Source organism: Grammomys surdaster, unplaced genomic scaffold, assembly GCF_004785775.1.
Source record: "Grammomys surdaster isolate TR1022 unplaced genomic scaffold, NIH_TR_1.0 144, whole genome shotgun sequence".
NCBI lineage: Eukaryota > Metazoa > Chordata > Mammalia > Rodentia > Muridae > Grammomys > Grammomys surdaster.
The window spans coordinates 7,337,273-7,365,071 of NW_021604602.1; the positions used below are offsets into that span (position 1 = coordinate 7,337,273).

The 27,799-nt window shown below is 47.2% G+C and overlaps 2 protein-coding genes across 4 annotated transcripts in view; one reads left to right on the plus strand and one right to left on the minus strand.

The window, feature by feature from the left end:
- Positions 1-1,011: 1,011 nt before the first annotated feature.
- Bag5 (BCL2 associated athanogene 5) lies at positions 1,012-6,124 on the minus strand. Of its 3 annotated transcripts, none has more exons than XM_028764445.1 (2): positions 5,927-6,124; positions 1,012-4,176 (listed from the first exon to the last, which is right to left on the minus strand). In XM_028764445.1, exon 2 carries the CDS (start codon positions 4,149-4,151, stop codon positions 2,808-2,810), a length of 1,344 nt encoding a protein of 447 aa, XP_028620278.1. In that variant the 5' UTR covers positions 4,152-4,176; positions 5,927-6,124; the 3' UTR covers positions 1,012-2,807. The 3 variants fall into 3 exon arrangements, with proteins under 3 accessions (XP_028620278.1, XP_028620280.1, XP_028620279.1); XM_028764447.1 differs by lacking the exon at positions 5,927-6,124 and adding an exon at positions 5,529-5,836; XM_028764446.1 differs by lacking the exon at positions 5,927-6,124 and adding an exon at positions 5,596-5,830.
- A 20-nt stretch (positions 6,125-6,144) lies between these two features.
- LOC114618682 (apoptogenic protein 1, mitochondrial) overlaps positions 6,145-27,799 on the plus strand; it is a 24,644-nt gene continuing 2,989 nt past the window's right edge. Inside the window, exons 1-4 of the mRNA XM_028764449.1 lie at positions 6,145-6,285; positions 15,626-15,823; positions 17,751-17,814; positions 27,455-27,545. Coding sequence (XP_028620282.1) covers positions 6,163-6,285; positions 15,626-15,823; positions 17,751-17,814; positions 27,455-27,545 — 476 coding nt within the window. The 5' untranslated portion in view covers positions 6,145-6,162. The remainder of the gene's footprint in view (positions 6,286-15,625; positions 15,824-17,750; positions 17,815-27,454; positions 27,546-27,799) is intronic.

The window sequence follows — 27,799 nt, forward strand, 5'->3', positions numbered from 1 at the left end:
GGCTCTGAGCTCTTCGTTCTCCATACCAAGCTGAGCTATGAGTTTTATTTAAAAAAAAAAAAATAACTTAAAGGGGTGCTACTGTGTCTATGTGAAGAGAATACTGACTTGTTTTAGAGAACCTACTAATCACATGGTTACTAGTGATGAGGTTGGAACCAGCATATGGTAAACACTTCTGGATTACACATCAGAATCATGGGTAGGTGTTTTTGTCCTTAAGGGAAAATACTCAAGTTAAAACAAAACAAAATGACAAGGCCTTTGTGGTCAGCCCTCAAGACATGCATTGGTAAATCAATCTTAGTATTCTCAAAGCTGAGGCGGAAGGAGTTCTGTACGTGTGAAGCCAGCCAGGGCCGGAGTGAATCCCTACCTCAAAAAGAACCCAAACCAAACCCAAAGCAGAGACAAAAACCAAACCAAAACAAAAAAACCAACCTGGGGACTTGCATTAAAGCAGCAAGAAGCCAAGCATAACAGGGCACTTCTTGATCCCAGCACTTGCTGAGGTGGAGGAAGGAAGCTTGCTCAGGAGTTCAAAGCCAGCCTCAAATTAAAAACAGAAAAAAAAGTTTTGTTTTTCGTTTTTTTAAATGAGGAAAACCGGTTGTACTTCATTACCGCTAATATGTAGGTATTCTTAGCAAAATAAAGCATTAAACAACTAAATACACACTCATCTAGTGGTGACTTTGTGGTAAGACTTTCATCTAAGAATGAACTGAAGGCAAAGGTAAGAATGAACTGAAGGCAAAGCTATCTGAATTTTTGGGGACGATAGCAAATATTTCTTTTTAGAAACAGGAACGATATGGTTTAATGCTGGCAAAGGCCACGCTTCCCTGGGGTTTTACTTGCAGTTTCTTCCCTTGTGATGTGAAGCTGCTACAGTGTGGGAGTTTCTTCACTTGCGATTGTGAAACCGCTCCAGTCAAGAACCCATGTTAAGAAGCCCACGAAGTAGCCCAGTGACACATTGACTCCCAAGAGGGACAAGACACTGCAGTCTGAACTTTTTGCTTATTCTTTATGAAGACAACTGGATCCAAGGAGCTGTGACAGAGACAATGCCTACCCCAACAGCCACACAAGGTCATGTGACCACCTCCAGGACCCAGAAACCCTGTGAACGGTTCATGTGCTAAGCAAGGCTCCAAGCTCCGCCGCGTGGGACAGGTTAGCTTACAGCATGTAAGCTTAGCAGGTTACAGGAAAACCACTTTAAAGAGACGAAAACCCTGCAAGACAGTGGACACTTTGAGAGGAAAGGCTCAAAATAAAGCTAAAGAATTAGTAGCTGGGTGAAAGGCAGTTCCCCAGAGTTCAATCTGAAGACCGATAGTCAGACTCGACCATTCTAAAGCCAGGACACAGAAGAGCAGCATCCAGCAACTCTGACCAAACTGAGAATTCCAGGGACTGCAGTGGGATAGCTTGCTGCCAGGAGCCCACAGGACCCAGTGTTCTAGAACATTTCCAGTAGGAAAGCTATAAATGCCTTTTGATGAGATGGTGCCCATGAGCTTAGGGCTAGGTGCTTATCACCTTAAGTACGTAAGGCTAATTCATTTGTCTGTCATACTTTTAGCTGTTTAAAGAGAATTACAGAAAATTTCCAGATTAAACCACAGCTCATCAGACTTGAAAAGGTCAGCTCTCACAGGATCATGAAATGAAATGGGAACATGGAATGGGGTCTCTTAGTTATGTTGGGGCCAGCATTATCAAAGCACTGCAGAATTTTGAGATTTTCTTGTTTGCATTAGTAGATAGCCATAAAGTTTTGGCTACTTAGAAAATATTCACAGAAACACACAGAAGGATAAAATAAATAATAAAACCCTTTATATAACTCATGGGTCCTACTGACTTTTCGTGGCAGGAGCATGAGCTGTGACATCAGCAGGTCCCCACAGACTCACTCCAGGTAGGTACAGGTGATATTTAGATGCTCCCGATAGCTCTGGAGTGACACTGTAGACTACCGACTTTCATCCTGCAGTCACAGGTAGATAGCGATGGCTACTGTTTGTCTCTAAAGGTCCACTGGCTTCATTTAAATGTTCCCTATCCTTATTAACAAGGAGAATCTTAAATTGAGATCACGCAAGCAAAAACAGCTTGAAGGTATCGGAGAGGTGATGTTTCATCCCTTCCCCGGTGTGGTTTCAAGTTCTGAGTTGTTAGGCTTCATTAATTTTGTGTGTTGTACACAAGATTCCCCCCTCTAAAATGAAAAGCACAGGGGAACAGATTTTTTTTTTTCAAGCAAAAATGTTTATGACAAAACAGACCATCCAAACAAAAACCCCACCCCATTAAAATTAGGCAGGACCCATCAGGCCTTGTAGCTTTAGAAAGTCCCAGCTTTGTTTTTGTTCAGCACAGTAAAGCATCTCTGTACTGTTTTTATGCCTGGACTTTATTCAACCCCGGAATTTCCTCCTTTTAATTTGGCTAGAGTTAGAAAAGTCTGATCTGTTTCTAGACTCTCAAATTCTGCATTTAATGCTTGCACAACCCACTTAAAACTTAGGAATGCTGCCCTTTTCATGTTCCCATTAAAAACACACAAAATAAACACAAACCACACATTGTAAGGATAATGAGCCAGATGGAAAAGTTAATGTGCTATAATGATATTCGTTTTGCAACATCAAAAGCAGCAGAAATACTGAATATAATTTGACTAAATCATAAATACTGAGATTGACTATGCACATAGAAATTACATTTAGGCTCCATGAGCTGGAAGCTCTCTAAAGGAGAGAAAGTGCGGACCAGTGAGATCAGCTCCTGGCCCATCAGTACTCCCACTCATCGGACTTCATGTCAAGGTAGCTGAGGATGTTCTGGGCCAGCTTCACAGCCTGTTTCCTGGCAGCCTTGCACTTCTCTTCTCCCTGCGGGTCAACAGCATCCAGAGCCAGCAACTGTTTGGTCAGCAGCTCCTCCAGACGAATGTAGTTCTTATCAGTTCGATTCCCACCGAATGAGAGGACTTCGCCCTGGATCTCTGACAGGTTTCCAAGGACATCCCACACAGCCTTATGTGGGGGGTTCTCCTCACATGGGAACTGCCTCCTCTTCTCCAGGGCTTCCTTCAGGTCCAGGTATGTGATCAGGGTCTGCACCTCAATCACGGCTCTCCTCCTGGCTTCCCGGATGCAGGGGTTTTTCTCAAGACTCACTTCATCCAGCTGTCCGATCAAGCCCTGCAGTTCTGTCTTGGACCTGAGGTACAGCTCAGGAGGGCTCTGCGCCTGGAGAAGTTCAGTTTTGATTTCTCTCATCCTCTTGAGGACATTTTCTATTTTTATAATGGAACGGTTTTGCCCTAGGTCAAATGCATGAGCACTGTCGGCCTCCTCTTCTAAATCTAGATATTTCAGTAATTTGTTGATATCTTCCACCACCTCCCTCCGATAATTCCTGATCTCTGTACGCCCACACACATCTAGAGCATCTAAATCAGCAATCAGCCCTGACAGCACGCATGATAAGTGCCTGCAAGTCTCAGAACAGTTCACGCCCATCAGAAGTGCGATCAAAGTCCCTCTGGCCTTGTTCACTTCACACATCACGGAGTTGATCTTGGCGACAGAAGGATGCACATCCTCGGAAAGCGGCAGGGAAGGCTGCTTCTTCATACAATCTTCAATGATCTCTTGTACTGCACAGATCTTGGTCAGTGTGCGGTACCTTGCTTTCCGCAAGGAGATCTTCCCTCCTGTTTTAACATGTGTCAGCCTCAGAATGATGTCCTGGATGCCTTCCTCAAACTTGTCAGTCACACAGTTGCCTCCACTGTAAAAGGGCACAATCTTTTCTTTCACGAGGGCCTGAGCTTCCTTAAAGATATTCTGGATTTCAATCCGGTGTGGGTGGTTCGCATTCTGCTCCAACTCTTTGAGGAGGCGTTCTGTCTCCTGCGCTGCCCTCTTCCTAGCTTGCTGGATGTCTCCTTTTCCTTCTGTATCCACAGAGTCAATTTCAAAAAGTTGTTTTGTCAGAATCCTCTCCAGCCTCTTGTAATTCTTGTCATCTGACAGGCCACTGAAGCCCACCACCTGCTGCTCTATACTCTTCACTTCCCGCTGGATCTCCTGAAGCCTACTAATAGAAGGGTGTTGGTTTCCCATATCCATACTTCTGTGTTCAGTTTCACAAGCACTGAAAGATAGCAAGAAGGATAACTTATTACTGTCTCTGCAGGATAGTGACCCATTCTAAACACTCCTTTTTAGTACACTTTTTAAAAGGGCTCATTCCAGCCGTGGAGATAATTCTCAGTCAAGTGTCTAAGCAGGAGCTCCAGAACACATGTTAAAAAAAAAAAAAAAAAGCCAGGGCAGGGGCTGGAGAGAGGGCTCAGTGGCTAAAAACCTTGGATGCTCTTTAGAGGACCTAGGTTGTATTACCAGCACCCTTGTGACAGCTCATGGCCACCGCTAACTCCAGTTCCAGGGCATCGGATTCCCTTCCTGTCCTCTACAGACGGCCATGCTGGCAAAACACCAATTCACATAAAGCGAAATAGAAAAGCCAGGCAGGACTGTGCTCAGTTAATTACCCGTGCTGGGGAGACAGTGATGTATGGATCTCCGTGAGTCACAGACCAGCCAGCCTAGCCTAACTGAGGAGCTTCAGGACAGAGAGAAGCCCTGCCTCCAAAATCAAAGGACATCACAGAAATGATGGTGGCTGGGGAGGTCAGACTCTGGCATCTGAGGATGCACCAAAACACACAAGGGTTTTTGTCAAAGGTTTAAAAGACACACTTGAGGAAAAAGGGAAGATGTGACATGTCAACTCCCTCTTTGGACAGGTACAAAACAAAACAAACTGGTGTGCTGGTGTATGCCTACAATCCTAGCACTGGGAAGACAGAGGAAAGAGAATTATGAATTCAAGATCACCTCGGGCTACTTGGTAACACCAAGAATCGAAAGCAAAACAAAAATAGGGGAACTTGAAAGGGATTTTAAGAACGGAAAGTACTCATGGTCCAGCCTGGGTGGATGTCTAGGCCTATGAATTCTGTCTTAAACCATGAGAGCGAACCCCGTACACTTTCATACTAGGTCAACCCCATCAGGTTAGCAGCAACACATCTCCTTAGATCTCTCTACCCTAAGCTACTCTTTGGAACCAGCAGGGTACCTTTGTGGAAAAGTTAAAAGTAGTTCTTCCAAACTCATAGGAGCACCATTCGGCCACACAGCTAACTTTCTTTTTTTTTTTTTAAAAAAATTTAATGTGTAGCCCAGGCTGGCCTCGAACTCGTGATCCTCCTGCCTCTGCCTCCTTCAGCAAATCCTACCGGTGTGCGCCACCACTACCGGCCACAGCTAACTTTCTACCTTTCAGAAAGAGGAACTAACAAACTTCCAAATCCTCGCCCTCGACTTCAAATACCCGCCGCAAAAAAAAACCTGACAACTGTGATTAACTCGGTCACTCGCCTCCCCGTAAGTGTGCTTAGAGCAATTCCCACGCTCTTAGGTTTCTGTCAAACAGCTCACTTCTGGCGGGCAGGCCACAGGACTCAGTCCCTGGGAGGGTCCAAGCCCGGCCCTCGCAGCGCTTTACCCCGAGAGGTCTGGGTGGCGGCGGTCTTGGCTGCCGCGGAGGGCGGCGAGGTGGGAGATCGGCCCTTCACGGGGAGCGGCACCGGAGCGGGGCCCCCAGCGGCATCCCCCCTCGCCCTCCCCGGCTAGGTCTGACCCGGGCAGCCGGTGAAGGGGCCGGCGGAGGCGGCGGCAGCTACTGGCCGCGGCGGCCGCTCCCGGGTCTCGGCCCGGCCGGACGCGCCGCCGCCTGACCTCACAATGGGCGCGCGGCTGGCGCGGGCCTGCGCAGCGACGGAGGCGAAGCACCCGAGTCGGGGAGGCCGCAGCTCGCGCCCCCGCGCTGCGCTCACCTGGGCCGCACGCGCCATCGCGCTCCGCCACCCGGACTTCCGTCCTCCCAGAGCGGGCCCGACAGCTCCGAGCCCGGAGAAAAAAACTTCTCTCCTCGGCCCGTGCGGGCCCCGCCTCCCGTCTGTTTCTCTCAGGGAATGCGCACGGTCGGCCTCGCCGCGCGTCGCCTCAGGCTTTGCGGCGCTGCCGTAAAGCCATTCTTTCCACTGTCGCGATCCTGCCGTACGCGCGGGCCATGGCGGCTTTGCGGCCCGGAAGCAAAGCATTTCGCCGGCTACTCTGCCGGTCCTTCTCCGGTGGTGACGTTCGACCGGGCCGCGAGCGCGCTACGGAGCGCAGGGATGCTGCGTCCAGCCGGGTAAGCGGGACGCCGGGGGCGCTGCCAGGGAGGGAGACCGCTGAGCACCCCCACGACGCCTTCATCTCTCCGGCGGGCTGATGATCATTGCAGCGGATCCGCCGTGGAGAGTGCGAATCTTGCTTGTTCTACCAAGTTTTAAATTCCGTTGGTATTGACACAGCTCCTGGAGTGTGTGCTTTCTCATTTTCGCTTCGTTAAGATTAGTGTTCGACTTGAAGCGGTGACTGACTTCCTCATCCCACTTTTGTAGACTTCTCATTGTTTGTAAATATGCACGCAGTGTCATAGATCCACAGGGCATGTCTGCAGCAAGAAAGGACGTGAAGCCTTTTTTTAAATATCACTTGCGAGCGCTGGAGAGACGAGTCAGCGGTTAAGAGCACTGACTACTCTTCCAGAGGTCCTGAGTTGTCAATTCCCAGCAACGACATGGTGGCTCACAACCATCTGTAATGGGATCCGATACCCGCTTCTGAAGACAGTGACAGTGTACTCATATATATAAAAATAAATAAATCTTTTAAAATAATCAATTGCACTCCTTTGCTACAGAATGTTTTGTTTAAGGAAGGCCTAGGTTTTGAGCCTATCAGTCAGAGGAAAATGCTAAGGCTGAAGGTAAAACAATCAGTGGCCGCTAACACTTCATTTGCCACTAGGCCAGTGATAGAGACTGGAGGACTTGGTTTAAGCAATAATTAAGAGAGGGAGGGAGGGAGGGAGAGGGAAAGAGAGACAGACAGGCAGACAGAGACAGACAGAGAAAATTAAGAATTGCAAAATGTGCCGTGAAGATTTTCATTTCTGCAATGCTGTGTCTTCTGGCACGCTTTTATTATAACTACAGCTTTGAAGTTCTGTCGACTCTACCGTTTAGATTTGTTGCCAAAGACCCTGGCTTCTGACTCAGTCTCCTGGCACAAGAAAGAAATAAAAGCCTTCACTTCTGTCTTTAGAAAAGAGAACTTTAGCCGGGTGGTGGTGGCGCACGCCTTTAATCCCAGCACTTGGGAGGCAGAGGCAGGCGGATTTCTGAGTTCGAGGCCAGCCTGGTCTACAGAGTGAGTTCCAGGACAGCCAGGGCTACACAGAGAAACCCTGTCTCGAAAAAACCAAAAAGAAAAAAAAAAAAAGAAAAGAGAACTTTAGTCCTTGGGCAGAAAAAAGATAAAACAGGTGCCTGAACATGCTTTGGGAGGGGAAAAGTTAACTCAGCTGACAGCTTTCTCATGGTGAGAGTTTGCCCTAACATCCCTCTTTTCTTTTTAAAACATTATTATGATTGTGTGTGATCTGCCTGGAGTCGAGATATCCCAGCTTTCTGGAGGCCCTTTCCTCCTTCCATGGTGGATGCCAGGGGCGGAACTCAAGCTTTCGAGTGAGATGCTTTTACCCTGAGTCATCTTGCCTGACCTTCCTATTTGGTGAACTAATGTTGGAAAAAAGACTGCCAAGCAGCAGTCTTTGAAGAGTCTGGCTGGAGGCCTGATGGCACAGCCCCTTTAACTGGAAAGGCATGCTGGTCTGCATTGCAAGTTCAGGGGAGCCAGGGTTACACAGTGAGACCCTGTCTCAAAACAAGTTACCTGGGGTCTGGATCCTCAGGGTAACACTTGAGCCTTTTGGAGCTTACGGGGCAAGCCTGTGTGCTGCCTCTTGGAGAGGAGCAACGGGAATGACTGTAGCTGGGAACCTGGCTGCCCGCCAGAGCTTGCCTAATTCTATCCTGACTACCTCTGCTCTATGTTTTTTAGGATCTAAATGGCCCATTATGGTAAATATTGGGTGGCACCAAAAAAAAAAAATAGTTTTGCCTCAGGGCTACTTCGTATGTGTTGCTACCTTTCTTGTTTCCTGAGTAATTAGATGATTGTTAGATTACTGTATTGCAATGAAACTTTGTAAATACCAAGTCTTAAAAGTAACTTTGTGGGAAAAAAAAAAGGAAAAAAATAAAAGCCGGCTGTGGTGGCACACACCTTAATCCCAGCACTTGGGAGGCAGAGGCAGGCGGATTTCTGAGTTCGAGGCCAGCCTGGTCTACAGAGTGAGTTCCAGGACAGCCAGGGCTACACAGAGAAATCCTGTCTCGAAAAACCAAAAAAAAAAAAAAAAAGTAACTTTGTGGTTGGAGGCAGAGGCAGGGCAGATCTCAAGAGTTTGAGGCCAGCCTGGTCTGGTTACATAGAGAAACCCTATCTTGAAAAACCGAAACAAACAAATAAGTGAAAATTTAAAACTTAAAAAGAATGTTGCAAATTGTTTCTTCAATCAAATAAACCCTCTACTGGCTTATTCTGCACATTTTTCTTTACCTTCCTGTCTTGCTTTAAGGAGACCCACTTTGAGTTCCTGCCTAACTTCATTTCTGGTGCCCCCCCCTTAAAGATTTATTTATTTATTGTATGTAAGTATACTGTAGCTGTCTTTAGACACCCATATGAGGGCATCAGATCTCATTGTAGATGGTTGTGAGTCACCATGTGGTTGCTGGGATTTGAACTCATGACCTCTAGAAGAGCAGTCAGTGCTCTTAACCGCTGAGCCATCTCACCAGCCCCCATTTCTGGTCTCTTTGTACTCACTGCTTTTTCCCCTTTTTATTTTTGTCTTTGTCAGAGTCTTGCATATCCTGGGTTTGTCTGGGACTTCGGTTTTCCACAGCTCCAGCACTGAATCACATCAAGCACCCTGGTGTTTTGGTTTTTTTTATTTATTTCACTTATATGAGTATACTGTAGCTATCTTCAGACACACCAGAAGAGGGCATCAGATCCCATTACAGATGGTTGTGAGCCATCCTGTTGGATATTGAACTCAGGACCTCTGGAAGAGCAGTCAGTGATCTTAACCACTGAGCCATCTCTCCAGCCCTGGTCTTTTTGGTTTGGTTTGGTTTGGTTTTGATTTGAGACAGGATTTCTCTATATAACCCTGGCTGTCCTGGAACTCGCTCCAATGACCGGGAGGGCTTCAGACTCACAGAGATCTGCTTGGCTGTGCCTCTGGATTGTTAGAGTTAATGGCATGAACTTCCATGCCCTGCCTCGGCTATATGCTTTTGGAGAAAAATCGTTTCTCAAAAAAGAAAAACAAGCCACTTTTAACTTCATTGCCAGGCAGTGGTATCACATGCCTTTATTCCCAGCACTTGGGCGGAGGCAGAGGCAGGTGGATCTCTGAGTTCCAGTGTAGGAGAATTTTAGCAGAGCCATTGTGTCTGGCATGAATTCTGGAGTGATGGCACCTAGGCATTGAAGTAGCATTTTGTAAATAGCCAGTGGTTGTTATCTGAGGTTTATGAAGTTGTTCTTCCTGAAGGATTCACAGAGCCTTTGCATAACTTAGTCTTCGGACACACGTGGTAAACCAGGAAGCCTGGCTGAGACTTCCTGGGCAGAAATTGACTCCTTAAAAGTGCCTTTTGTGTAACAATCTGAAAAGCTGTTTGGAGTTCAGTCCTTCAGAGGCTTATCCCTCTGCTGCTGCGAAGTCTAAATTCATCCTTCAATGTCTGTCTTTCTTTGGTCATCCAGCCAGCCTGGTCTACAAAGTGAGTTCCAGGACAGTTGAGGCTACACAGAGAAACCCTGTCTCGAAAAACCTAAAGGAAAAAGAAATAGTACACAGGGACACAGACAGGGTTCCTGATGAAGCCACCTCTGCAGTTTTTTGAAAGCCATGTCCCGTAATATGCTAATGAAGCATCAATGGAGTCATGTGTCTAGTGATAGCTGGCATTTCTTTGTGGGTCCCTGAAGTACTAGGGGCACAGAAATACTTAGCAGACACTGGTAGCTCTGCAGGGAGGGCTTCATATGGTAATTTATGTTGTGTGCAGAAAAAGCAGACAGACCCCTGCCCCAGATGTGGACTCTGCTAAAGCTGACACTTTCCGGACTCTTCGAGAATTTATAAGAAGTTTACTAAGTCTGCAGCTTGAGGCTGAGCCCTTGACCATCCAGAAGAGTACCTCCAGGGTGCCTAACTTTTAAGAGGAGTTGGGAGTTGGAAAAAGCCACCAATCAGATCCTTAGACAGGGTGGTAGATAGTTTTATACCAACTTGACAAAAGCTAAAGTCATCTGAGAGGAAGAAACTCCAATAAAGAATGTCCCCAGCTAGGAGGCAGAGGCAGACCTGGTCTACAGAGCTCAAGGACAGAGTTCTACAGAGTTCCAGGATGCCAGGGCTGCACAGAGAAACCCTGTCTTGAAAAAAACAAAAAACAAAGGAAAGAAAGAAGTGTAGCCGCCTGCGGCCATGAATCAACTGGGTTCAGCTGAAAGGGGGCTGGGAACGAAGGGATGATGGAGGGCGAGAAGAGATGAAGCCAAGACAAGGTTCTCTGATCCAGGCTCAATGCTTTAATGTTCAGCTCTCAATTTAAAGGGAAAGACCCTGCCCGAACCCTTCCTAGTTTCAGCTGGGAGAGTTGGGTGGGCCGGAGATGTCTCCAGGCAAGCCCAGGGGCAGTTCTTCTTTCAAGTTCCGGTAGCAGACTGTAGATGCAGCCAAGGTGGGTGACTCCACCTAGGTGTCTATTGACATTCAGACAAGGTGGCTAGTTCCACCTAGGTCCTATTATTTGGTCTGTTGTGGTAAACAAGGTCTCTCAGGCCTGCTCAAGGCCGGGGAAGGGCACAAAGAAGTCTCCCTAAGATCAGACCGCATGGGTAGACATTTTCTAAATTAGTGATTGACGTGAAAGGGCCCGTTGTGGTGATACCTGTCCTGGGCTGGTGGTCCTGGGTGATCAAGAACACCGGTTGCTCTTCCCGAGGTTCTGAGCACACGCTGGCTCACCAATGTCTATAAAGGGATCTGATGCCCCTTTCTGACATGTAGGTGTACATGCAGACAGAGAACACTTCAAAGTTTAAAAAAATATATATTAAAAAAAAAAAGCCGGCAGTGGTGGCGCACGGCTTTAATCCCAGCACTTGAGAGGCAGAGGCAGGTGGATCTCTTGAGTTCAGGGCCAGCCTGGTTTACGGATTGAGTTCTAGGACGGCCAGGGCTGCACAGAGGAACTCTATCTTAAAAAAACAAAAAAGAAAAGACAAGCTGGCTGAGTAAATAAGCCATGTGGAGCGAGCCAGTAAGGGCATCCCTCTGCGGCCTCTGTGAGAGCGTCTCACCTCACTGCTTTCATGTGGAACTGTGAGTGAAATAGACCCTTTTCTCCACAAGTTGCTTTTGGTCATGGTGTCCTAGCACAGCAGTAAGTCACCCTGACTAAGACAGACAGCACTGGAGTGCCCACCTGTGAAGCAGGCCTTGGGTCCGGAGATGGTAGGAAGGACCGTAAGGCAGTAAATATGGAGGACCCCAGGGAGGAAACTCCTGCTGGCTCAGTTCTGTATGCTTTCCCTTGCAGACATTCAAGACTTGCTTTTTTTAAATGTTAAACCTTTGCGTGCCCGGTGGGGTATCTTCTTGCACTGACTCAGTTTTGCTTGCTGCTTTATGTAGCACCTTTGTGCAGTAGGGGCCCGCAGACCCCAACTCTCAGCTCTTCCAGCTCTTATCTTAAAGGAGCCTTGTACAGCAAGAAGCCTCTGGCAAGTGTGCATTCTCTCGGTCATCCCATCTCCCAGTGTGGCTTTGTCTGTGCTCCGTCGCCTGGAAGGAGGGAAACAGCGGGCGGCAGGGCTGTCAGTGTTGGAGTCCTGTCTAGCTCGCCGCAGGGTCCGTGACCCGCGTGCAGCCTCCCTTCCCACGCACAGCCTTCCTGTCCATGCTTCCGGAAGCCAGGCATTATGTTCTTACAGTGTAAGAACTTAAATTACAGTAATTACTCACCCTAAAGAGGGAGATTTCTTTTACAGAAAGGGCTTTCCCCTCCCCCAAGCCTCTTTCTTCCCTAATAGCGTCTGCTTGGCGAACAAAGGCACGGGTGTTTTCATGTAGGGAAAGCAGAGGCGTTGTTAACTCATCATAGCCAAAGATAAATGTCTTTCAAGTTATTATGAAAAGTGGAAGGACCAGAAAATTTGTCACATGGGTTCCGCTGAAGCAGCAGGTGAGCTGACACCAGGAGGTCCATCTGAAGAAGCCACTGTTCCGCCGGCCCCTCCTTGGGCTCACTGTGGGGTGCACGGGAGCCAGGCAAAGAGTGGTTGCTGGGGCAGCCCTTTATTAATTTTTGAGACAGGGTCACATTGTGTATCCTTAGCTGTCCTGGAACTAACTATAGATCAGGCTGGCCTGGAATCTCTTTTGCCTCTGCCTTCTGAGTACGGGAATTAAAGGTGCACATGAGGTGACTCTACATTTCCTGATGAGGACAGAGCCTGTAAGAAGAAAAGAACGTTTCTTTTCTTTTTCTTTCTTTCTTTTTTTGTTTTTTAAGAATTACTTATTTTATGCATGAGTACATTGTAACAGTCTTCAGATGCATCAGATTCTGTTACAGACGGTTGTGAGCCACCATGTGGTTGGTGGGACTTGAACTTGGGACCTCTGGAAGAACAGTCGGTGCTCTTAACCACTGAGCCATCTCTCAGTGGTTAAGAAAGAACATTTCTACACACTGAAGATGCTCCTTGTAGGTGTTTGAAGCTGTAAGCAGGAACTGTAATATGGAACCACGTTGTACTAAGTAGCTGAAGGGCACACACTATGTGGACTGTGCTAGGCTCGTCAAGTGTCCAGCACTCTTTAGCAGCGGGAGCTGTGTAGCATTTCTCCACCAGGCGTTGAGTTCCCCATCTCCCTCAGATAAACTAAGCCTTCCACAGCTCCTGCTAGCACCGACCTACCTGCCTCTGCTTCTTTACATTCCTGAGAAGTTCTGACTCAGGACCCTGGGTCAGTCTACTTGCCTGCAGTCCCAGCATTTGAGCCTTTGTAGCTAGACCTAGAGAAACGCCAGAGCTAGCAGCTCGAGTTCCAGAGACCTGTGATGTGACGGACATGCTCAATTTTTGGCTCACTTAGGCTTTCTGAACATGTTGATGCTACCTCGTCCAAACTTGCCATATGTCTGTGTAAGTTAATCCCGGGTCAGGAAGATGGCTCAGTGGTGAAGTGCTTGCTGCAAAAGCCCGAGGACCGGAGTTCTGATCCCTAGCAGCCATGTAAAGTCCGAGTGAGTGATTGCTTATCTGGATCCCAGCATATGAGAAACAGAAACGAAACCCTTGGTCAGCTGGCTCACTAGAATAGCTGACACTGACTTTTAAGTTCAGTGAGAGACCCTACTTCAGGATACGAAGTGGAGAGCAATAGAGGAAAGACACCCAGTGCCAACCTTGGGCTGTCACACGTGTGCGTGTGCGCGCACACACGCACATACAGAGAGAGGGAGACAGAGACACACATACAGAGAGACAGACAGAGACACACACAGAAAGACAGAGACACATACAGACACAAGCAGACACACAGACATATGAAGAAAAGGGAAATAACCCTGTAGAAGGCTGGGAGAGATGGCTTAATAGGTGTGTATCACACCGTCAGGAAGACCTGGGTTTGGCTCCCTAGCACCCACATAGCACCCATGTAAAAATCTAGTATGCCTATGGTCCTAGTGGTGGTGGGAACTTGGGTTCTATGTAGGTGCACCGAGTGCAGTCAGCCACTCACCTCCAGCCTCACTGCAGCAACTCCTGGCTACCCTGGAAATTGATCTGTAGACCAGGCTGGACTCAAACTCAGATCCGCCTGCCTCTGCTTCCTAAATCCTGGGATTAAAGCTGTGTACCACCAGCCAGGGTTTTTTAAGGAAGCACTTGGGGTTAGGGATTCAGCTCAGTGGTAGAACACTTGCCTAGCAAGCATAGGCCCTGGGTTTGGTCCTCAGCTCTGGGGGTTGGGTGGTGGAGCACTTAGGAGAGACACTGGTCCTCATATTGTTTCATTGGAGGGGTAAGGAGACTTCTGCCTCAGCCTCCTGCGTGGTGGGATAACAGACACGGGCCACTGTGCCTTTTTTTTTCCTATTAAAAGTATATAGCAAACATGAGGTCTGGTTTCAGTCTTTACAACTACAAAATTTAATAAATGGGCCGGTTCGAGGCTGGGGGCGTGGCTCCTTGTGGCAGAGTGCTTGTCCAGTGTGTGTGAAGCACTGTTAACTGAGCTCATAGGAAGGGTCTTTGTCTTAAGATGATTGATGTTAGAGCACACGCCTTTAATCCCAGCACTTGGGAGGCAGAGGCAGGCAGATTTCTGAGTTCGAGAGTTCAAGGCTAGCCTGGTCTACAGAGTGAGTTCCAGGACAGCCAGGGCTACACAGAGAAAAACCAAAAAAAAAAAAAAAGATGATGGATGTTAGGGCTGGAGAGATGGCATTTCGTTAGCATTGACTACTCTTCCAGAGGACCCAGGTTCAATTCCCAGTACCTACATGGCAGCTCACAACTGTCCTTAACTCCACTCCCAGGGCATCCAACACATTACACAGATATGTACACAGGCAAAACAACAATGCTCATAAAGTAAAAATTAATATATATATATATATATATATATATATATATATATATATATATATATATATATATAAAGGGTGATTGATATGATAAGCATTTTTTATTTATGTTGTGTGTGTGAATATTTGTAATATGTGTATGTCTCCTGACCCCTGAAGAGGGTGCTGGGCTCCCTTGGAGCTGGAGTTACAGGGAGTGTGAACTGCAGTATGAGGTGCTGGACCCTCTGAGAGAGCAGCAAATACCCTTAATCACATTTCCCGGCCTTAGTAGTATCTTCAGAAGAGCAAAGTACACATGCACGCCGTGTGTGTGTGTGTGTGTGTGTGTGTGTGTGTGTGTACATTTTTAATTTTAGGTGTACTGGGGGTAGAGCCTTGGGAGTGCTAGACAAATGCTACCACTCGGCTGCGTTCCTGGTCCTTTTATTTTAGGTACACTTATAATTTTGAGACAGAGTTTACTAAATTGTCAGGCTGGCTTCAAACTACCATCCTGCCTCAGCTTCCTAGCTGGAGTTACTGGCCTGCCTACCAGGCCTGGCCTCCTCGGTCAGGATGTGGAACTATTTCAGCATCATTTGATGAAAAGTGTAATAATGTTAGTATTTAAGCCAGGTATGTGGTGTCTGCCTGTAATGCTGACACTTGGGAGGCTGAGGCAAAGGGTTGTGAGTGGAGCCTAGGCCACATTGTTAGATCATGTCTGAACAAACCAAAGAGGAAAACAAGGCAAAATTACATTGTAGCTCTTTTAGTTTGGAAAATGATCAGATGAATACATTGTAGTCTTTCACAGAGTAAGTCGATGAGGGCCTTGAATAAACGCAGGCTGTTAATTTTCTAACACCAGGGTCTGGTTTAGTTAATGCATTAATTCCTTTTGTTTCATTAAAGGTCTCAAGGTTCTGCCCTCCAAGACAGTCTTGCCATGATTGGATAGGCCCCCCAGACAAATACTCCAACCTCCGTCCTGTTCATTTCCACATCCCTGAAAACGAGTCTCCCTTAGAACAAAGGCTTAGAGAATTGAGACAAGAAACGCAAGAATGGAATCAGCAATTCTGGGCCAAGCAGAATTTGTCCTTTAATAAGGTGAGTGTGGGGTTCAGATCAGTCAGGGACAATCTGCTCAGCCACTTGGGGGCACTACATCCTTAGCAGTTGCACTGTTGCCTTTCTGATGGGGGTTTTATGGGAGTAAATAGAATACGTTGTCTCTTCTTATTATTGTCTGTAGCAGTCAGGTGTGGTGATACATTCCTTTAATCCCAGGGCTTGGTCATCAAATCCAGGAAGATCTCTAGTTCAAGGCCACTCTCTCTCTTGAGCTCCAGACTAGCCAGGAATGCGTGAGATATGTCTCACTGTGTATAGTGAGACCCTGTGTCAAAGAATGTTTTTTAAGAGATCAAAAGATTGTTTTAAACCAGCAGGTAACTGTGTGGAAGCCGCCTTGTCTTAAGTCACAGTTCAAGGATTTCTGAGAAGAGCGGTAGCTAGGGCCAGGACTAGCTCTGTCTTGAAGGCATTGCTTGTTTATAAGAAGTCATTGCCATTGTTGTCACTTATGAGGGCTCGGGATTCTTAGCAGCTTACTCACAAAGTGCATGAGAAACACAGATAACTATCCTAATGGAAAAGAAAATATACCTGGCTTGTTTGTTGTATTCTGTGGGTTTATAAACAACCCACCCTCCGGAATCCGTTGAACATTTTTTAAGTTCCTATTTCAAGCTGGGCATGGTGGTACACAACTATTACCCAGCACTCTGGATCAGGAGTTCAAAGCCCGTCTCTACTACATAGCAAGTTTGAATCTATTCTGGGCTACACGAAAAAAAGTCCTGTATCAAGCATGAATCTTTAACCAGAGTGAGATGGTTGAGAACAAGCTCTCATGGCAGCTGGAGAGGTGGCTCAACGGTTAGAGCACTGGCTGATCTTCTAGAATACTAATCTCGGTTCCCAGACTGAGATGGTGGCTCACAACTCTCTGGAACTCTTGTTCCAGGGAATCCAATGCCGTCTTTTGGCCTCCTGAGGAGGCCAATGCATGCATGTTATACACAGACGTATGTGCAGACTCACACATACACACATAAAATAAACCTTTTTAAAAAGAAGGTTTTATAGTGTGATGTTTCTCAGGAAGTTTGTCCCAAATTTCTCAGCAGTGTGCTCTAGTCGAGAGCAGTAGGGAGCTAGAGAATAGTTCTCTCTCTCTGTCTTTTGGTTTTAGTGCCGAGATTAAACTTAGAGCTTTATACTACACACGTGCTCTGCCCGTGAGCTACAGTTCCAGCCCTTTTTGATTTTTATCCTGAGATCGAGTCTTGTTCAGTTGCCCATGATGCTTCAAACTTTTATGCTCCTGCCTCAGCCTCCTGAGTAGCTGTGCACTGCTACTCCTGGCTAAGACTGCAGTTGTTTGTTTGGGTTTTAGTATTTTTTTTTTAAGATGTATTTATTTATTTTATATATATAAGTACACTGTCTTCAGACACACCAGAAGAGGGCATCGGATCCATTACAGATGGCTGTGAGCCACCATGTAGTTGCTGGGAATTGAACTCAGGACCTCTGGAAGAGCAGTTAGTGTTCTTTTTTTTTTTTTTTTTAATTTATTTATTATATGTAAGTACACTGTATCTTCAGACACCCCACAAGAGGGTATCAGATATCATTACAGATGGTTGTGAGCCACCATGTGGTTGCTGGGACTTGAACTCATGACCTCTGGAAGAGCAGTCAGTGCTCTTAACCACTCAGCCATCTCACCAGCCCCGCAGTTAGTGTTCTTAACCACTGAGCCATCTCTCCAGCCCAAGGGTTTTAATGTCTTTCAATTAAATTTAATTTTTTGAGACAGGGTCTCATGTAGCCCAGGATGAGCTCAGAACTCGTAGCTGAGGATGACGTTGGTCTCCTGGTTCCCCCATCTCCACTCGACTTCCCCAGTCCAGGGAGTATAGGTGAGTACCACACACCTGGCTAAGAGAGTTCTGCTGTCGTCTTTCAGGAAAAAGAAGAATTCATTTACTCAAGACTGCGAGCTAAAGGCTCCTGCCTGCGAACCGAGTCAGGTTAGTATGTTTGCTAATGTAAAAAGTTAGTATGTTTGCTAATGTAAAAAGTTAGTATGTTTGCTAATGTAAAAAGGAGTTATTGTATGAAGGGGGAGCTCTCGACAGACAGCCTCTGTGCCCTTACTTACTGCCTCACTGCCTGCAGAGACTCCCTGCCAGGTGTGTGTGTGTGTGTGTGTGTGTGTGTGTGTGTCATCGGGTTCCCATAGGCTCCTGGCCTCTCTTCTCTTCCACCCTCAGGCGATGTCACAGCCTCTCAGAGTTTAGCTCCTCCTTTTACCTTTGATTTTCTTCCTTGTGTGTGGTGCTGGGGATAGAAGCCAGGGCCTTGAGCATTGTGGGTAAGCACTCAAGCCATTGGACTGCACAGCCTTGCCTTCAGAGGAATGGCTTCCCCTGAGGTCACGAAGCCTCTGTAATCTCCCAGCCCTCCATCTTCCCAGCTCTTCTTCCTGGATTCCTGAGTTAATTCTCAAGCAGAAAACAGAGAGCTGTGTGGTAGCCTTCTGCTAAGGCAGGCCAGTGGAACTGTTTCCCAGCACAACCCAGAGCCGTTAGTTAACCTTAGAGCTGAGTCTGTTAAAGTGCTCTCATTCTCTGCTAATCCCTACCCTGTCCGGCTGCTTCAGAAGGGTGAGGGGTGCAGTCTGGATGCCAGCCCCTGCTTCACCAGAAGAGGGTGCTGCATCCTAGCACTGTCAGAGTGAATGGTGGGTCAGTTTGGTCCTGATCTGTGGGCCACGCTCTGTGCTGAGTCCTTTATCTGTATCAATTACAAAGACCAAGTATTGCTGGGCAGTGGTGCACACGCCTTTAATCCCAGCACTTGGGAGGCGGAGGCAGGCTGATTTCTGAGTTCGAGGCCAGCCTGGTCTACAGAGTGAGTTCTAGGACAGCCAGGACTACACAGAGAAACCCTGTCTCGAAAAAAACCAAAAAAAAAAAAAAAAAAAAAAAAAGACCAAATATGTATAAAGGACCTGAGGTGTAACTGGGGGTGGGTGCTCAACCTGAGATCACACAGTGAGAAAGGAGATTAGGATCTGCCCAAGGGAATCAGATCTGAAGACTGTGGATCTCAACAGTTCTCAGTTCAGCCGCTGTTAGCTGTGTCTGTCTGTGTCTGTGTGTCTGTGTACCTCCTCTCTTCTTCCCACAACCAGCCTCCTCTCTCACACTCATATGTGGCAAAGGGGTGTCCGTGGTCCCTCAGATGCTCCTGTCAGGTCAGCTCATGCTGTGGTATTGCATTAGAGATCGGCCATGCTTAGAACAGACAGGAGAATTGTTTTGACTCCTGTGAACATGCTAGTTTCATTGGTGACTGCTATATATTGAAAGACTGGCCTTAAATAACGTTTTATAATTAATCTGGCAGTGAAAAAGCACCCACTGTGTGTGGAGGGAAAGTACAGAGCCTCCACTCCGGCAGTGTTCAGTCACGTAGAGGGCGGGTAATAATCTCAGTTGGATGGAGCAACTTGGTTAATGAGGTGTTCTCGGAAACTGCTGAGCGCAGTTGTCAAGTTCCTTACCACACGGTGGCTCTGACGAGATTCATGTCAGCTAGCTAGCTAGAGCGGCTCTGTAATGTACACGTACTTAAGGAAAAAAAAAAAAACCCACCATGTTCTGTGGAGTTTAAACAAAGGGTTACCAGGCTGTGTCAGTTATAATGGGGAGAGGAGGGTGCAATGTATGAGATATCTCAGTTGTTCAGAACACACTTAGTGTGTGCGGCTCGTTAGAGGCTCCCAGGGGCTCAAGGCAGAGGACTCAGTCAGTGCTCTTAACCTCTGAGCTCTGTAGTGTTCCTGGAATTTCGCTTATGGTCCTGCTTGTTCCCTGACTATTTGCATCTATTGTATTGCTAGTCCCTCAACCTAGAACTGACCTTAATACTTAATAAAATGGTATAAAAGCAGCCGGGCGGTGGTGGCGCACACCTTTAATCCCAGCACTTGGGAGGCAGAGGCAGGCGGATTTCTGAGTTCGAGAGTTCGAGGCTAGCCTGGTCTACAGAGTGAGTTCCAGGACAGCCAGGGCTACACAGAGAAACCCTGTCTCGAAAAACTAAAAAAGAAAAACTAAAAAAAAAAAGAAAGGTATAAAAGCAAAAGGGAGGATGGGGTCTGGGATGGGGGTCCTAGGGAGGGGAATGGGGAAAGGGGAAGACATCTGAATTGTAAATAAATAAAATAAACAATAAAAAATGAAACCCTGTCCAAACAAACAAACAAACAAACAGCAACAAAAATTCATGGGGCTGGAGAGACAGCTCAGTGGTTAAGAGCACTGGCTGCTCTCCCAGAGTTCAAGTCCCAGTACCCACATAGCAGCTCACACCTGCTTGTAACTCCAATTCCAGGGTTCCTGACACCCTCACACAGACACACATCCAGGCAAAACACCAATAAATATAAAATAAAAATTGTGTGTGCGTGTGTGTGTGCGCGTGTGTGCGTGTGCGTGTGCATGTGCGCGTGTGTGCGTGTGCGTGTGCGTGTGCATGTGTGCGTGTGTGTGCGCGCGTGTGTGCGTGTGTGTGTGTTAACCCAGTTCTGTAAGTGGATAGGACCTAGGTCCCACAATCCCGTTTGAAAGCTCGCATGCAGTATAAGCTCCTATCAGTCTCCGCATCCTAAAGATTATTCCACCTTCACCAGACCCAGACACCAGCAGCATGGGGACTGAAACCATCTAAATGGCTGGTACTCCTTCCCCCCCACCCCCCGTGGTGGAACATCTAGTTGCAGTGGATGCTAAGGACCTGGAGCATGGGTCCAAAAGGCCCCAGCAGTGGGCTGTCTGTCCTCAGACAATGGGACCAGAGCCACCCTAGGATTTCTTCCTTTGTTCTTTTTTTTTTTTTAAATTGGATATTTTATTTTCATTTTAGATGTAATCTTCTTTCCCCATTAACCCCCCCCCCCAAGGCCCCTAGCCCATCCCCCTTTCTCCGCCTACTATGAGGATAAACCCCTACCCACCCTCCCTCTTCCACTTCCCCACCCACGATTTCCCCCACACTGGGGCATCCAGCCTTCACTAGACCAAGGACTTCCTCACCCACCTATGCCTGACACTGCCATCCTCCCCTACATACACAGCTGGAGCATGGGCACCTCCCTATGTGCTCCCAGGCTGGTGGTTTAGACCTTGGGAGCTCTGGTTGGTTGGTATTGTTGCTCTCCCCATGGGGCTACAAACCCTTTCAGCTCCTTTAGTCTTCTCTCTCAGTCCTCTATTAGGAACCCCATGATCAGTTCAATGGTTAGCTCTGAGTATCTACCTCTGTGTATGTCAGACTCTGGCAGACCTCTAAGGATATTAGGCTCCTGTCAGCATGCACTTCCTGACATCCACATCAGTGTCTACCTTTGGTGACTACACAAGGGATGGTTACCCAGGTGGAACAGTCTCTAGATGGCCCCTCCTTTAGTTTCTGTCCCATGCTTTGTCTCCATATTTGCTCCCATGAGTATTTTGTTACTCCTTCTAAGAAGAGCCAAAGCACCCACATTTTGGTCTTCCTTGTTCATGAGCTTCATGTGGTCTGTGAGTTGTATCTTGGGTATTTCGAGCTTTTGGGCTAATATCCAATTATCAGCGAGTGCATACCATGTGTGTTCTTTTGTGATTGGGTTACCTCAGGATGATATTTTCTAGTTCCGTCCATTTGCCTAAGGATTTCTTGAATTCATTGTTTTTTAATAGCTGAGTAATATTTCCTTGTGTAAATGTACCACATTTTCTGTATCCATTCCTCTGTTGAAGGACATCTGGGTTGTTTCCAGCTTCTGGCTATTATAAATAAGGCTGCTATGAACATAGTGGAGCATATGTCCTTGTTATATGTTGCAGCATCTTCTGGGTATATGCCCAGGAGTGATATAGCTGGGTCCTCAGGTAATGCTATGTCCAAATTTCTGAGGAACTGCCAGACTGATTTCCAGGATAGTGAGAACTATTCTCAACAATAAAAGAACTTCTGGGGGAATCACCATCCCTGACCTCAAACTGTACTACAGAGCAATAGTGATAAAAACTGCATGGTATTGGTACAGACACAGGCAGGAAGATCAATGAAATAGAAATGAACCCACATACCTATGGTCACTTGATCTTTGACAAAAGAGCTAAAACTGTCCAGTGGAAAAAGGACAGCATTTTTAACAAATGGTGCTGGTTCAACTGGAGGTCAGTATGTAGAAGAATGCAAATCGATCCATTCTTATCCCCTTGTACAAAGCTCAAGTCCAAGTGGATTAAGGACCTCCACATAAAACCAGATACACTGAATCTAATAGAAGAGAAGGTGGGTATGACTCTCAAATACCTAGGCACAGGGGAAAAGTTCCTGAACAGAACACCAATGGCTTATGCTCTAAGAGCAAGAATTGACAAATGAGACCTCATAAAATTGCAAAGCTTCTGAAAGGCAAAGGACACAGTCAATAGGACAAAACAGCAACCATCATATTGGGAAAAGATCTTTACCAATCCTACATCCGACAGAGGGCTAATATCCAAAATTTACAAAGAACTCAAGAAATTAGACTCCAGACAACCAAATAACCCTATAAAAAATGGGGTACAGAGCTAAACAAAGAATTCTCAACTGAGGAAACTCGAATGTCTGAGAAGCACCTAAAGAAATGTTCAACATCCGTAGTCATCAGGGAAATGCAAATCACAACAACCCTGAGATTCCACCTCACACCAGTCAGAATGGCTAAAATAAAACTACTCAGGTGATAGCAGATGCTGGTGAGGATGTGGAGAAAGAGGAACACCCCTCCATTGTTGGTGGGATTGCAAGCTGGAACTTCTTCCTTTGTTCTTAAAATCCTCTCCTGTGCTATCTTCTCTTGCTTTGCATAACCTGGCCCTCTGCCTCCCAGTTAATCCCTCTGTCCAGTGATGCCAGTCCCACAGCCAGCTTCCAGCCATGCTGGGCCCTGGATCAGCAGACTGAGATGGGGTTGTGTTGAATGAGCCTGGCTGCTGCCATGGGAACACAGGATGAAGGAGGCCCAGAGGGATGGCCAGACAATGTCCAGGAAGCACATACAGTTCATGACGAATAAGAAATTGGTGATGTTTGTAGCCAAGATGACATGAACCATCTGGACTTCTGAACAGGCTGCAATGAATTTGCCTTAGTAACACCACCTGCGGACCAGTGACTGAGTGTGTGGGCAGAAAACTCTGGCTTTAAACAAATTGTATCTCAGGCAACAAGGTGTCTCAGTGCTTTCTGAGTTCACAGGAAAGGTTCCTTCCGCACTCAGTCCTAACTGCGTTGCTTTGGTGGCTGGTGGTAGCCTGAAATCCGTAGCCCCTTTCTACAGGGAAAAAAAGCGATGGCTGCGAACAGTGAGTTCAGCGAGTTTCTTTATTTGCAAAGTGGGGGTGTCTAGATGCCCAGTGATTGCAGACTCGTTAGAGCAGCTGGCCACCTGCTGACTCCGTGTTCTGCAAGTTCTGCCGTGTGGGGCATTCACTGACTGACTTCAAGTGCAGGAAGCAGGAAGCCCTGATTTCATGTTGACAGCAGTGTCAAGAGGGAGCTCTTCCCGTCCCTTTCTTTGACTGCATAAGTGTTTGTGCATCCAGAAAAGAGGGAACCATGGAGACGGATCCACTTTCCCAGATGGCATTTGTGAGACACCCACACATTTTCAGTAATGACATGATGTAACTGCGTTTTCCCTCTCCATCCCTCACTTATGGCTCCTTCCTCCTCCTCCCTTCCCGTTCCCCAGCCCTTCTCTTTACCCTCCTCCCTGGTCCAGTTAGCTTTATGTCCAATAATAAGAGGCAGAGAGATGAAAGCATGGGACAGGAATTAACATGGCCAGCATTGCTGTGGTTCCTGCTGTCTGATTCTTGGCCTGAGGGTGTGTGGGTGAGGTGACCCTGGCCTGTCTGAGAGCTCCTTGGGGGAGCCTTAGGTGTGGGCAGCCCTGCCTGCTGCCAGCCTGAAGTTTACTAGGGAGGACGTGGTTGGAGTCTCCAGGGCCAACTGCCCTGGCCCTCCAGAGAAACAGCTTGTGCTGCTGTTGCCAGGGGAACGGGTTCCTGTTTTGACAGTCCCTCCCTTGTTATGAAAGGCCCAGAGATGCTGCTGGAGAAGAGGGAACTTCCTTCTCTAAGGATCAGCTAAGTTGCCACCCTGAAAGCTTCTCCATCCTGGTCCCTCTCCATCCTGGTCCCTCTCCATCCTGGTCCCTCCTCCATCCTGGTCCCTCCTCCATCCTGGTCCCCTCTCCATCCTGGTCCATCCTCCATCCTGGTCCCCTCCTCCATCCTGGTCCTACCTTCCCACCTGCCTGTGTCTATCTTTGAGACCAGCTTTATGTATCACCTTCCCTGGGAGCCTCTCAGGTGGTAGGTATTCCTCACTTCATCTGAGTAGCATCCATCTCCACAAAGGCCCCCATTGGCGTCTGGGGTGGGTCATGGAACAGAATTGCAGTCCTGCCCTTTGGGGACTAACAAACCAACAGAGCAGGGTCAGCATACAGGCAGGCTCACACTGCACTTCTAGTGTGTGGACCCTTGAAGAAAACTAGCAGGGAATTAGGGAAGAGAGTGGGCACCTGTCAGAGTGTGTGTGTGTGTGTGTGTGTGTGTGTGTCCCCATCCTCAGAAGAATCCTCAAGTAGGTGGAGGGGACAGCAGGAAGGCTGAGTCAGAGGCTCATAAGCAGGGACGGACAGCACGCATGCCATTGTCTGCACCTTGTAGAGAAGATGGCGGATTACCCACAGCTGCCTAATAAGAGGCCGGCTGAGGGCGAACATCTCTGTACTACCAGAAAGGATTCTCTGCCGGAGGCAGGCAGGTCTGCTGGAGGTTTTAGCATCGCACTGTCACCCAAAGGAGAAGAGTGTAGCCCTTGCCAGATGCCCCCATGCACCTCACAAGGTAGTTAGTGTTAGGATTGCAGCTTCCGAGTCAGAGGGCCCTTCCCACATGAACCCTCTGCTACCACGCAGTCTCGTCCCCTTGCCGTCGCCCAGTTACCTGAGACTGGCCTCTGGACCAGAACTATTTAGTCTTCATGCGTAGATTATCCCTGAGAATGGGTGCTACCTGCCAGATGGGAGGAGCTTCAGAGGGGGTCACCTGCCCTAGCTGTCCCCAGTGCCTCAAGGTATGCTTACTGACTCAGAGCACACCCTCACCTTCCTCAAGGATGTGCTGACTGTTGCTGTCCAGTGTGTTCAAGTTTATCTCTGGACCCAAGTCCTGTCCAGTGATCTGTGTCTGTCTGTGGCAGTGCTGTGTACCCCCTGCAACTCCATAGCAAGTTTATTTTTTGTTTTGTTTTGTTTTTAAAGATTTATTTTATATATAGGAGTACACTGTAGCTGTCTTCAGACACACCAGAAGAGGGCATCAGATCTCATTACAGATAGTTGTGAGCCACTATGTGGCTGCTGGGAATTGAACTTAGGACCTCTGGAAGAGTACTGAGTGTTCTTAACCACTGGGCCATCTCTCCAGCACACCCTCCCCCCTCATCCCCCCCAGTAAGTTTAGAATTTGAGAAATGCAAGCCTTCTTGCTTCTTTCATTTGTTTTAGTTTTTGAGACAGGGTTCTTCCTCCTGTGAAACCTTGGCTGGCCTGGAGCTCACTGTGTAGACCAGGCTGGCCTTGAACTCATAGAGATTGTCTGCCTCTACCTCTGACTGCCAGGAGAAAAGGCTAATTTTGTCCTGCCCTTCCCAACCCATTGTTGAGCTTTTAACTTCTTTGATTTTCCATGTGAGTTGTAAGATATGCCTTAACATTTGCAAAGTAAACAAGGCTTTTGTTTCAAGGTCTAGGAAGCTGGGAAAGCCTGCTGCAATCCTGAGAGCGCACACCGGCTCCTAGTCAGAGAGCAGTGCCCTCTCTTTGTTGGTGGTTTCTATTATTTATTTATTTTAGATAAGGTTTCTCCTTCTGCCTACACCTCCTAAGTGCCACCACGCCCCTGGGTACAGTTAAGTGTTTATGTGTTGATCTCCTGTAAGTTTGTCGGATGTTTTAACTCTTTACACACATACCACACACATACAATTTATTTTTGTGTGTATGAGTGTTTTCCCTGCATGTATGTGTGTGCATTGTGTACATACCTGACCAGAAGAGGGCTTTGGATCCCCTAGAGTTGGAGGTGAACGGCTGTGAGTCTTTATATGAGCTCCAGGAATTGAACCAGCACTCTTAGCTGCTGGGCCATCTCTCCAGCCTTTGTTTTGTTTCTTTTTCTTTTTTTTTTTTTTTTGAGACAGTATTTCTTGTAGCCCATGTTAGCCTCAAACTCACTGTGTAATCCAGAGTGACCTTGAATTTATGCTCCTTCTGCTTCCTCATTTGTATGATGCTGAGGTCAGCAGAAACTTGTTCTTTGTTTGTTTGTTTGTTTTGTTTTGTTTTCCATTTCTTTCTTTTTTTTTTTTTTTTAAAGATTTATTTATTTATTATATATATGAATACACTGTAGCTGTCTTCAGACACACCAGAAGAGGGCATCAGATCTCATTACAGATGGTTGTGAGCCACCATGTGGTTGCTGGGATTTGAACTCAGGACCTCTGGAAGTGCAGTCAGTGCTCTTAACCACTGAGCCATCTCTCCAGCCCCCATTTCTTTCTTTTTTAACACTAAAAAGCAGAACAACAAAAACCCAGCTAGCGAAATGGCCAGTAGCACTGGCTGCTCTCACAGAGGACCTGGATTCCGTTCCCTTCACCCACATGGTAGCTCACAACCATCTGAAGCTCTAGTTCTAGGGGCCAGAGACACCCTCTTCTGGCTTGTGGGCATCAGGCATGCAAGAGACACAGAAACATACAATGCAGGCAGAGCATCCATACACATAAAACAAACACAGAAAGTAATAAACTATTTACCTGGTACCTGATAGCTCAGTGGTCAAGAGGACCCAAAGCTGATTCCCAGCAGCCATGTCAAGTGGCTCACAACTGACTGTAACTCTAGCTTCCAGGCCCTTTGACATCTACTGGCCTGTGCAAGCACTGTACCTACCCACTATGCTGTATATACACACACACACACACACACACACACACACACACACACACGCACACGTACACAGAAAATGAAATTGAATCTTTAGCTGGGCATGTTAGTGCTTGCCTTTGGTCCTACCACTTGGGAGGCAAAGGCAGTGGATCTGTGTGTTTTTGAGGCCACCTGGACTATAGTGTGAGTTCCAGGATGGCATGTGGTGTCAGAGGACAATTAATGTAGGAGTCGGTTCTCTCCTTTTACCTTCTGGATCTTAGGGATTCAGTTCAGGTCTTCAGACTTGGAAGCAAGTGGCTTACCCACTGAGCCATATACAGTCCCCTGGTTTTTGTTTTTTTGTTTTGTGTTGCTTTTGGTGTTTTGAGGCAATGTTTCTCTGTATACCCTGGCTGTCCTGGAACTGACTTTGTAGACCAGGCTGGCCTCGAACTCACAGGGATCCGCCTGCCTCTGCCTCCTAAGTGCTGGGATTAAAGGTGTGTGCTACCACCACCTGGCTTCTATTTTTAGCCACAGTGCTGGGTTCTAAGTGTGCATCAGCATGGCCCGCTTCTCCCATGCTGTGTTTAATTGTGATTTACTTCTAGGCCAAAGAGCAACTCTGGACGCAGAGGAGATGGCTGACTTCTATAAGGACTTTCTGAGTAAGAATTTCCAGAAGCACATGTGCTATAACCGGTAAGTGTTCTAAGTGTTCATGCCTTCCCTGAGGTTACCCAGCACATCCACATCTGTACGGCTCACCTAGCACATCCACATCTGTACGGTTCACCCAGCACATCCACAGCTGCACAGTTCACCCAGCACATCCACACATCTGTACAGTTCACCCAGCACATCCACATCTGTACGGTTCACCCAGCACATCCACATCTGTACGGTTCACCAGCACATCCACATCTGCACGGTTCACCCAGCACATCCACATCTGC

Coding starts and splice junctions, on each gene's coding strand:
- Bag5 (XM_028764445.1), bottom strand. CDS start 4,151: ATGGATATGGGAAACCAACACCCTTCTATTAGTAGGCTTCAGGAGATC.